The sequence below is a fragment of the Plectrocnemia conspersa genome, unplaced genomic scaffold (genome assembly GCF_051122295.1).
Source record: "Plectrocnemia conspersa isolate PC_06_02 unplaced genomic scaffold, ASM5112229v1 ptg000010l, whole genome shotgun sequence".
Lineage (NCBI taxonomy): Eukaryota > Metazoa > Arthropoda > Insecta > Trichoptera > Polycentropodidae > Plectrocnemia > Plectrocnemia conspersa.
The window spans coordinates 17,010,881-17,023,796 of record NW_028277174.1 but is presented as its reverse complement, the minus strand read 5'-3'; the positions used below and the strand labels follow the sequence as shown (position 1 = coordinate 17,023,796).

The 12,916-nt window shown below is 29.9% G+C and overlaps 1 protein-coding gene across 1 annotated transcript in view; it reads right to left on the bottom strand.

Annotated features, from left to right (window-relative positions):
- Positions 1 to 12,916, bottom strand: part of ft (cadherin-related tumor suppressor fat) — a 252,843-nt gene that overhangs the window by 22,225 nt on the left and 217,702 nt on the right. Inside the window, exon 7 of the mRNA XM_088193971.1 lies at positions 12,359 to 12,851. Within this exon, the coding sequence (XP_088050097.1) occupies positions 12,359 to 12,851 (493 nt within the window). The remainder of the gene's footprint in view (positions 1 to 12,358; positions 12,852 to 12,916) is intronic.

Below are 12,916 nucleotides of genomic sequence, written 5' to 3'. Positions count from 1 at the left end.
TCCTCCCTCACTCTCCACCTTTCAGACTCTCATAATAGATTTATTATTTTTGCACAATTGCGTCACGTAATTTATGAGCCGGGCTCGGACAGTTTAAAAAAATGCACACACATTTTTACGAGCGCGACAGTGTTCAAACGGATTAACGGTTCCTTACTGGCGTTTTGGGTTAATGTCGGACGAAACGAATAAAAAATATTTCCATAGCTTATGCGATAACTATCATTTCGTATTTTCGTGTTGGCCATTATCAATAAACGTTTCGCGCCCCGGGCTATACTAATCGGGGTACGGAGTTATTATTAGACGTACTGATTTGTTACGTTTTTTTTTCTATGCGATCTGTGTAGTGTGAGATTTTTGTGGAATTAAAATATACGCATTGTGTAACATGTTCGAGGATTAGGCGTGCGTTGAACGTGGAGGATTTTTATGGCGTGGATGATTCATTGTTGCGATTTGTGTCGGTCGGTTGTGGTTTAATGCTACTTGACCGAAGCGGAGTCATTCGGAGGATAATTTTAATATCTTGTTAATTGGATAAGCAAGTGCATGTTTGATTGATGTAATTTTAACGATAATAATGAGGAATTTCATATACATAATTTTAAAAAGCCGGAAATTCATACAAAATATGTTTAACAACAAAGAGATGATTTATATTGTAAAAAAAACAGTAATTACCTGCATGAAATTTTGTAAATATGAAAATTTAAATGACCGAAAAGATTACTTCAGCAGGAAGCAACATATTTTTACATAAAATAGCATTGAGCTTATTATCTCAAATAATGATTCTCAGCCTTAATACATGCAAATTGTATTTAAAAAATATATTTTATCTCGTTTCATTATTTTTAATTATAAGCAGATTAAGAAAACTAAGCTTCATTATATTTTTTTTAGAAAAAAATTAAATAATTGTCACAGTTAAAGACTTTTATGATTATTTATAAAGCATTAAAATATAAAATATTTTAAAACTCTTAATGAAAATAAACATGAGACAAAACAGTATTAGAAAATAGAGAATAATCGATGAATAGATAGTATTATCGTCAAATACAGTTTTATTTTTTACAATGTATTTAGTGAAATGAATGTAATATTATTAAAAGCCTCCTAAATGTACTATTATTAAAAGCGGTGATCATAAAAAAGCATATTTCATAATGTTAGATTTCCATCAAATTTCTCTTGATACAAAAATAACAGAACATATAAATACTATTATTTACAAAAAAGCAAAAAAAAAGATTTATTTGAAGCATTAAATAATTCTCTAAGCGTAGGAATCTTTTATTTTTTACTATTGTATTATTTAAAGCTAGCTAAACCAATATTTTGACGTAAAAAAGTTGAAATATTTACTAAAGTAACTTATGTATGTGTATTCTTAAAAATAAACACACAATTAACGAAATTAAATAAATAAATGGGTATAATTAAAAAAATAAGGAACAATTTCACTGCACTTTTTTCTGACAGCTTATTTTATATTTTTTTCACTATTGAGACGCATAAGTCACGATAATCCTAATTTGAATAAAAATGTAAAGATGACAATAATTTAAATAGGAATATATGAAATACTTGTTTCATAAAACGAATTGGACCAATTAAGTGCAAGCGAGCGGTCATTTTCCGAAGAAAAAATCAGAAGATTTACCTTAAATACAAACAATTCGTTTCATGGAACGAAGCATTTATTTAAATGCAAATATCTCACAAAATATTCTAAGATAATTTTAGGAGGAAAATATATTATGTCTAGTGTATCTGTGGAAAAATGAGACTTTTCAATGACAGTTTTTTATAATTTTTTACCATTGGGATAATCTGATAGGTTACAATATTTTTAAATTAAATAAATATATAAATAATCGAAGATAGCTTTAGTAGGAAAAAATGCGTGCCTAAAGAATCTGTGAAAGAATGAGACTTTGTTATGCTAGTACAATCGGGACGCATTGGGATATTCTGTTACGTCAAGATAATCTTAATTTAAATAATCGAAAATAAGTTAAGGAAAAAAATTGTTATGTCTAATTAAATCTGTAGAAGAATGCGACTTCTTTATGACAGTTATTATATTTTTTTTCACCATCAAGACTAGAGTTCTCAATTATTTGTGGTTTTAAACTATTCGAATATTAAATAAAAAATGTTTATTCATTGTATTCGAATATTCGAATATACTCGTATTTGTATTTTTTTTTTGATATACGAGTGACTTTTGGAAAATATAAAGAATGTCGCTTTTATTGCTTTCTAGGTATACGATTTGCGAGTGTTTGTCCACAAATGGATAATAAATATAAATAAAAAACAATTTTTTAAGACGCATAAGGGACCATGGATTTTGGAGCAGCACTAGTCACTCTGGTATATTGAGAGAAAAATGACTATCTGTGTTACTCACGTATACAAATTGATTTATATTAATTTGAGATAAACGAATATTCGATCAATTATTCAAATATTCGTATAGCTTAAAATCGGGAAAATAATTCAAATAATCGAATATTCGATTGTGAACGTGACGTGTAATCGGGACGCATTGGGATAACCTGTTAGGTCAAGATAGTCTTATTTTAAACAATTATGTAAATAATCAAAGATAACTTTAGAAGGAAAAAATATTTTGTCTAATGAATCTGTTGAAGAGTGAGACTTTTTTCATCATCGCGACGCATTGAGATAACTCGTTAGATTATGATTGTATTAATTTGAATAAACAATCAAAAATAAATTTAGTAGATTTTTTTGTGTATAATGAATCTGAAAGAAACAGATTTTTTTATTTTCCTTAATTACTTCAGGATGAAAAATGTCCCACTTAATGAACACTTAAAATAATTAGTTAGGACACGAATTCATTTACTCTTACTTTAACAAAAATTAACAATTTGTAATGAAAAAAGACCTATTTAATTTATGATTTTTTAAAATGCCTTTACATACAATTAAAGAAAATATATTACAGAATGACAAAAACATCTATTGTTACTGTAAAATTTCAATCATTATCCTCACTACAATTATGTTATAAATTATAAAAATTCAGTTTAAATATCTCAAATCTAGATATTTTAATGTTTGTCAGCAAGTTCTCATCTTGTGATTTTAATTTTTATTTATATACCATTATTTGTTCGTAAAATCTTACACGTACTGTATCATACGCTTATCAAAGATAAAAATTATGATTTTCTTTCACTACCGGTGGGCTTAAAAGTAGTCGGAAGATTTTCGGCGACTGCAAAAGGTTAAAAACTAGACATCGGCGACTGGTTCGGCCGTAAAAATTAATAATAATGCATAAATCTCGCGGCGAATTTTCTGGGAGGCGGATGGAGGGGGCCCAGGTCCGCTCCCGGAGCGCATCCCATAAAAAAGGCCATTAAAGCGACGCAGGGCCCCGCCGGCCCCGGGGCCTCCGCCGGGCCCGACCGAACGAAAGATACCCGGGCCGAGATTACGGGCCGGACATTAAATATGTATTGCACGGGGCATTCCGATCGGAGCGCGCAATACATCAATTGAATGTTAATGTCGCTTAATTCGGGGACGCCATCGCGGCCGTAGAGAGAGGTCTAACGTACGAAAATTTCGCGGCATATAATAAGATGAGTTAGAGTCGAGGCCAGGCCGGCCAATGGCAGAGCGGGGGAGGCGCGAGCGTAATTGGCGGCGCAGGCTCCGCCCGACGACAACTGCAACGTGGCTCGCCGACAGCGACACGCCGGCAATTAGCCGCTTCCGGTGCGACGGCCGAAACGTCAACGGACTGTAGAGGGTGGGCGGGGAAACTCGGGAAATGGCCGCGATCATAGGCTCGGAATTTTCCTTTCTATCGCGCTTGTGTTGGCCAAGAGATAATTTTGATATTCCCATAATAAAAAATCATGTCTTTAATGATGACACGATCGTTATAAATAAACGCAAGTAGTCCAGTGCAACACGTGCACAGGCACAACGTTCGAGACAAAGGTTGTCCTAAAATGGAACTAGAAAAATCATTGCAAATTTAAGTTTTATATTATTTACAAATTTTTCAATTTTTCAATTACCAGAAATAATGGATATATAGATAGCAAAAATTAAAAATATATAGCTCATTAGCCTGAACATCCGAAGAGTTATTCAACATACAAATTTACAGCGATTTTCCACTCAAGTAGACTAGCGTGATAATCTTTGAAGACGTTTTCAGAATTAAAGAACGTTGTTTATTTACAAAAATCCTACCCAGTATTTATTCACGTATGTTAAAAGATATTTTCAAACCCAAAATTCTACTTAATCATTCTGCTTAAAAAAATCTTCTTTACATTTCCCCCCGTGAATTTAATGAAGGTACAATTGTTTTTGAGTAAGGGTTAATAAAACCAATTATTAGCAGAAAAGTCTTATAATAATTGGCTGATCTAAATGAAGTCAGATATTTTCTTCTCAAATATAATTAAATCCCATATGTAATACATATAAATAAACATTAAAACTAGGGTGATTTGGAGTCTTCTGATCAGTGTTAAAAAAATTACAGTGTACTCTCAATTATCTGTGCTTTAAAAAAATAATTTTTAAAAATCAATTTAATTTTTTAGTGCGAATGCACGTCTGTTGTGACATATGAAACAATCGGTGTGATTATTTTAAGATCTTCAAAACCAAATCAGATATTGAAGTAAGGTATTTTTTTAATGTAAAGAATTACCACAGAAAGCAGAATAAATAATAGATAATGCTCTTCTTCATCCAAATGAAAGAATATTAAAAACAAACGACGGGTTTTTTGGTTGCAAAATTTTTATCGCCTAATGTTACAAGTTTAATTCCACCCATTAACAAAGGTGTTATATTAAATATAAAACGGTTTTACCGTGCTTCTGAGGAAAATAATTACTTGATACATTTCTGGAAAAAATGACTACATTGGTTGCTATACATGGTATAGCACAATTTTAGTCAAAAGTAGAGCCAGTAACATTTGTTAGATCGTGGAAAAAGATTCTTCCTAAGATGGAATATATACGTATTGGATTCTTAAGAGACTGAAGCAAATTATTGAAAATGTAAAATGCTTTGAAAATGTCGATCGGTAAAACATTGAGGAGTGATTTGATCGCGATTCTAATGAAAAGGGCTTGCAATGCTTGAATGATGCGGATATCATTTCTATTGTCACTCAAACAGAAGAGGAAGGGAGTGATAGTGAAAATGCTCTTAAAAAAATTGTACTGATATTTAAAAATTATTGATCAAAATCAAACAAGAATCATAGGTTTTCATAATATCAAATAAAAAAATAATAAACTGTATTGTAAATATATTTAAAAATATTTAAAAACCAAATAAAAATAGATAGTTCGGATAATCGAGAGTTTACTGTCAATATAAATGTTTTTACCAAAGTCAGCATTAGATTTGGATTAGGGATCGCAAAGTTTTTAATATATATATGAGCGCACATGTAATATTCATACAGAACATTAAAACTACAACTCACATCGATTATTTACAATATACATACATACTGTACATATATTATGTTGCTCCATGAATATTTCTAACAATTGTTAGTGAAAATAATTAATTAGTTATGATTGATTGATTATCAGTCAGTTTTAAATGGTTGGATTGTAATATAATTTAAGATATAAAAGATGGAACAATCAATTTTCTTAAATGAAAGTTCGAAAAGTCTGATGTATGTAAATGATTTTGTTTATTTATTTATAAAAAATATTTTTATATAATTGTTATATCGTATTACAAAAAAAAATAATGAGTGAAATAAATCGCAATAATTTCGTAAAATAATATAGTGCTGAAAATATTTGTAGCAATTTGTATAAAAAAAATACATACTTATAAAATATATAATTTTGACCCAAATCTCAGCTTTAAATTTATAAATTATGACCAAAAACTCAGCTTTTAATAAATAAGTTAAGCAGAATGTTGATTAAAATATCAAAAAAAATTGCAAAAGATTTTCACATTCTGCAGGAAAAAATTAAAAATAAAATCAATTTCATTTAAAAATATCAAAAACTGATTTAAAATCAGTGTGTATTATTTTAAACTTTATGATAGTAGAGCTATCTTATCTCTTTAGCAAAATATTGTTTTTAAAGAAATAGTTAGGTACAACTGGGTATTGATTTTTAATTTATAATTTGAAAAAGCATATTGAATTTTTTAGATATGTAATATATTTTATAACATCTTTTGAAAGAATTTTTATTTTGAGGTATTATTATATTTTGTATTTCACAAGTATACTTCAGACAATGACTTTAAAAATTACAACTAACATATCTTTTATTATTTTTTAAGTAAAATTTGTGTCTCTGATACATATATACTAGTGTATGAGTAAGTATTATATAAATTAAACTAAAACGTTAGTTTTTTTATGACTTCAGTAGTATATTATTTTTGCTTATTTATTAAATTTGACTAATATACTTAGGTCCATGTGCTATAGATTTAATAAATAAAATTTAGGTTCGTTACGTAATAATAACTTATCATTTATGTTGATAAGTTAAAGAAAAAGCTTGTATGTATGTACACTGAGTAAATCATTGGTATGAAAAATATATTATATATTATATAATATAAAATATTTCTATTAAAAATAATATTAGAATATATTTTACAGCTAAAATAATGGATGACTTAAATATTGTGAAATAAAACTATCAGGTTTTGTGATTTCTTTTTGTTTATAAATTAGGTTTGTAATATTTGTCAACCTTATTTTAAAAGAAACCAATAAAATAAAGTTTTATTTTAGGCATTAAATAATTAATTATATATGTATAAGCGATTTTCAAAATTTTCAAGGAAAAAGAGGAAATATATTTTCATGTATCACTTTTACTGTTTTCTATATTATCAGTTTACATTTAAGCAAAAGAAATCTTAACGATATTATACTTAGTTTACTTTAGAGTTTTTTCTATTATAAAACAATATTAAATAAACACAAAAAATGAAAGAACTTTAGCATACATCATAAAAGCTCTGTCGTTAATTATTGCCACAATAAAAGCAATGAAGCAATGCTTTATTTGTACCAGTAAATAATTTACTATATATCAGCGATTTTAAATTTGTAATAGAGAAATATAAGATATTCATGGTTATTTTTTTGTTAATTACTGTAATATTTATTAACTTTCTGGCAAGAAACTCCTTTTTTCGATTAATAAATAATTCTGTCAAGAAAAAGCTTTTTTCGATAAATAAATAATTCGGAAAATATATGCAATTTTAAATTTTTACAAAGAAAAACAGGATATATACTGTCATATAACGCTTTTTTGGTTTTTGTAGTATTATCAGTTAAAATTTAAGCAAACCACTCTTAACGATATTATTAATAAATCTCAGTTTTCTTTATAGCTTCCGATGAAGCAACATTTATTAAATAAAAATACAAGAAAATAAAACCTCTTGAATATACTTATATTAATGCAAAAAAAACTATTAGGGATAGCTTAATTTGTAGTTAAATAAATATCGAAACATAGGAAAACAAGGACTTCAATAATGCTTTCTTAAAACACATATTTCTGTATTATCATCAGTTAACAAAGGATCTCAGAAATAAATTTCACAGGAAAGAAGTCCTATAAACTATTTAAAATTATAACTTATAGTGTAATTCTAATAAAATAATCTACGTGCTCAGTTTATAACCTGAATGGGAATAAAGGTTGAAGTTAAAAAAGCGTCGTATATATTTTAGCATATAAATATAACCTAATTTAACACCTTCATAAGAACGTTTAAAACTTAAAAATTTAATATTATATTATATATTTTATTTAAGTAGATATTTTTTATGAATATGTATTAAATACTAAATTAAGAGTTTTCAGATAATACTTTGTTACACTGAAAGCAATGACGTATTTTATTTTACCTTAGCGACTACCGTTTTCTTGTCTATAAGAACGCTCATATATTGTAGGCAAACAAATGCGTTTTATGATTGTGTTAGTTGCTTTTATTACGATTTACGACTGACCTTATTCACGAGTAATAGTATCAAACATAATTCAACGAAGTGGTAAAAGGTTGAGTGAAGAATGCAAATGCGTATCTTCCACAGCCAGTGTGATTTTTACATAAAATGTATTACGTTCACATTCAAAAGTGTAAACATTGAAATATATTGCTCAATTAAAATGTTCAACAAGTTTAATGTGTGTTTTATTACGACACATACCGACGCGTTCTTATTAATGAAATAAATTGAATTAACATTGCGACCAGGCTCACACGTCTCGAGGAAGCAGCTGCTTTGATTTCGCGATAATCAAGGAAAATTCTCGATGCGAGCAAAAGATGGCGGCAAATTTATTATGCGTCGGTTATTATCCTTGCTTAGCACATTACACATCGATAACAATCGCGTTTAATTTACACCGAGTTGCCGGTTAAATTATTATTCTATGTGCTCGCCGAGTAAAAAACCTAATCGGGAGATAAATCTGTAAGAAATGACAAGAGGTGAATAAATGGTCTGCTGACGTCCATAAAGAAAAACGAACATTAAAATTAACATCAGAAATTATGGTAATGAACCGTTGACTCGGTCAAACATACTATAACCATCTCGTGTTATAAATATATATTATTTTCGGACTACGCGATCATTATTGGTTTTGCGAGATAAGTCCGACGTTATAAATTACCGGTCGGTGTGGGATAGTCAGATTTTAAAACGGCTATTATTGTGCATTATCAAATGAATTATGTAAGATGATTTGCGATATAAATACACTCATAGTCGACTTATGAAACGATACGGTCAACATCTTGGGAGGTTACGCAAAATGGCACGTTGATTGATTGAATTCAGATAAACGTGTCCTTCCGAGTATCTATAAATTAATTAAAAATGGCGATCGACGCTGAATGGCGATAGTAAAAACATCACTATATCATTATTTATAGTTGAGGAGTTTAGTGAAATAATGTAAATGTCAAATGTAAAGATAGCCATGTGGGTTTTTAATAAGTGTATATTTTTTGCGATTAGTGAGTACATAAATAGTAAGATCTGTTTAAAGAATTAAAACAAGCATAGAATCAATATGTACGGAGGTAAGTGAATCTAGAATCTATGCCGTTGAATCATCGGCTTTCTCGTGGAAGTAATAAAAATACTATCACGTGTATTCTTAGAAGTGAAACGTTACTATTCGCATTGTGATGTGGAGAGTTACGATAAATTAAGTAGTTAAACAAAGTGTATTTCAAAAAAAAAATTTTTACTGGTAAATTAAAAATAATTATTAATTTAATAATATCAAATATATTAGTTTAAGAATATCACACAATTAAGTAATAAAAAATTGATCTAATGTAGGTTTTATTAATATTTTTTGATTTAAGATCTAGCTAGTCGATTTATTGCCTTGCTAAAAAATCGTATCTTTTCAGAGTTTTTCGTTATATATTTTATGCATGGCTAAATCTAGTTTTAAGTGAACAATTAATACAATTACTTTATCAATTTAAAAATGGTGTTTTTGAAGTATTGATTTTCATATAGAATAATAAAATAAAATATAGCATCATGTCTTTAAAACAACATAAAAAATATCTGTATAGAAATTCAACCTGTCTTCTTTTGCAGACTTTTCGATCGCAAACTTCAGTCTCGTCGATATAGATTTAACGCTGTTATTTCCAGCCGAGTGAAATATATTATAATAGCGTTTAGATTGTTGAAAAATAAAAATGATAAAGGTACGCATACATAAAAAATGTTATATGGCCTCTCGTGTGATCGCCGGATAATTCATAGCCGTTTAACGTAATCGCTCGAATTTTCGTAGGCAGATGTTTCGCTCGCCGTCGAGGTCGTTAATGGTCGAATTAGAATGATCAAAACGTGGTATCCACGGTATCCAAACCCCGTTAGCGATATTCTCTGGTACGTACTTGCATTAACAAAAACGCCGAGGCACTCTTCTTGCGAATCGCGATGCAAATTGCTCCGGGCTCAACGTCGGCTCGGAACAAGCTTGCCAAAAATTCGTTTGCGACTAATATTGCGCGAATTTGCAGACAGAATTCGTCGAACACGCAATTTATTTGGACAATTAAAAATGACAATGGAGCAGTAATTTGATTCCTGGATTGGTACAATGAAAAGAAACAGTTTATGTAGCACGAAAAATGTCCGATATTTATTTTCTAAAAAGGGTTTAAAAGTGCTTCATACATATTCTCCAAAAGAGTCATCATAAACAATGCATATTCTTAGAGTGCAGGGTATTTATCATTATGTAGTTAAAAACGTATTAAAGCCTTATACAGACACTTTAATAAATAATTAAAAAAATCACATATTTGATTAAAAGAGTTGCCAATATAGCAAAATAGAATTGCTGTTTTCTGAAATTTTAAAATCTACTCTCTAAATCATGTGATAAAATATCAATTAAAGCATCATATTTTTTTTGTTTGCGTACCTTTGTTAAGATAGCATGAGTGATTTAAACCATTCAAATATTATCACCATATACAGTTTTTCCTAATTTTTAGTAAATTTTATTACTTGATAGTTATTGATAATATTTACTTCTATGTAAATTGTGTGACTACTATTGTCAACTTAACAGGAAAGACAAAAAATGATTGTTTTAGTTAAATTCACTGAGTAAACTTATTATTGAAATTTTCTAGCTGCATCTGATTATGTTTTATCTCATATTATTTTCACAAAACAGTAGCAGTTCATGGAAATATCACATTTATTTTAGTGACATATGACTTTTTTTATAATTACGCGATTTTAAGAGATGTGAGATTTTTCTAACATGAGTCAATAACAATATTAAATAATTGATTTAACATAACTCCAGTAGCGTCAATTCGAGAAGCCGTATATGCTGACTGACAACATATTAATTAAAAAGCAAGAAAAGCGAATCAATCATGTAAAGAATATATTTTATAATTTTTCAATAATCTTGTCCACACGTACATACACACACATACACATCATAAAAAATCAGTATTCATAAAATAATTATTTTGTCATTAAAATTCAACGTCGACGGTAGATGGTAATCTGCAAATTATTTTTATTGAAGCATATGCAACGTGTGCATACGGGCAATTTAGCTCACATTCGCCTCGGAGCTTTTCAAAGCGATTTTCATGTTTCGGCGTTTAAATTCACATTAACGTGACAGAAGGTATAGTGCGTTGTTAGTATTATTAGATGTACTAAAACGAATATTTCATTGTTACCGTTAAAAATTAAAATTAGTGCGAATCCGGCGAGATGGGCATCAAAGCTCGCAACAAAACTCTCTCACCACGCTCAATTCAAAAAGCTTCACCCGTGGTGAATATGGGCAGTAAATTTAATATTTTGCCGCAAGAGAATGCTCAACCGTGACATTAAACACTGCAGTCGTAAGGCACGCACCAATCACCGAACTACATTCAAAGATCGAGCGAAAATTCATATTTGTCACGTTTCAGCGTAACTAATAGAGTTTAAACGCACTGTGTTTAATTGTATGCAACGTACAAGACGTGCCAAATTTGATACAATAGGTAGTATTATTTTTAATTTGTTAATGTTTGATTTATGGGATTCTTACAAATGTAAAATTAAAAGCTTACTACGAAAAATGAAACATTTTGAATACACCGTATTTATTATTCTTCTTAATGTATTGATTGTTTTACAACTACCCATTATTATTATTTTACAACCAAAATACTATAATAGAAAGCTAGTTTGAAATTTCCCCTCCTCCTATAGAATTGAAGAATAAGCTTAGCTTAAGACATATTTTGCAGAATCAATAAATTATTGTGACAAAAATTCATGCATTTAATTGAAAATGAAATCGTATAAACTTATATTTATTTAAATCAGTGATAGATGTATAACACTGAAAAAATATTTTTCAATAAGTAGTCTTCGATATTCATAGATACTATTGATGTTTGAAAGCATTTCTAATGTTACTGCGTAAAATAGTTATATGTGGTACGGTAAATCAATTTTCTCTCGAAATTTATATATGGTTCAGACTTCTTGATTTCAATAGAGTTTTCGAGAAAGATAATTCTCGAAAACATCGGACATATATATGAATGACGCAACATGAAAATGGTTGTATTCTACAAAACTGTTGAAAGATATTTAATATATTTTATATCTGCAAATTTGCTTTATTATATTTGAGAGTATTTTACTTTTTATAAAAATATATACTGTTAATCGGGGTTCAAGTATTTTTTATTTGTTGAAAAAAAATATAATTTTCCAATGAAGTAAAGAAAAAAAAAATGAAACACTTACCGGTATCCATGGCCACGAGCGTGAGCGTGTATTCTGGTTGAGTCTCGCGATCCAGCGCCCGAAGCAGCGAAATTTCTCCGGTGGACGCATTAATTCTGAACAAATCGGCATCTCCTTCCTTGATGAAGTATCTCACTTGGTTATTGAACGGTGGTGTATCAGCGTCGTACGCCTGGACCGTAATCACATACCCGCCGTTCGGCGGTATCACGTTCTCCATGACGTAAGCCAAGTACGGCGAGTCCAAGAAGGTGGGTGGGTTGTCGTTGATGTCTGCGACGATGATCGAAAGCTCGGCCATGTCAGAAGCTCCCGCCCCATCCTCAGCCTTCACTTTCACCAAATATCTAGACTTCCGTTCGTAGTTGAGGTTTTTGGCCACGCGCACTACGCCGCCGTCCTCGCTGATGCTGAAGTCGCGATTATCGTCGCCAGAAGCTATCGAATAACGGACCCGACCGTTACTGCCTTCGTCTATATCGGTAGCTGAAACCTACGTACATACACCACAATCGTTACATTCCAAACTCGATATTTATGTCCAACATTAAGATAATA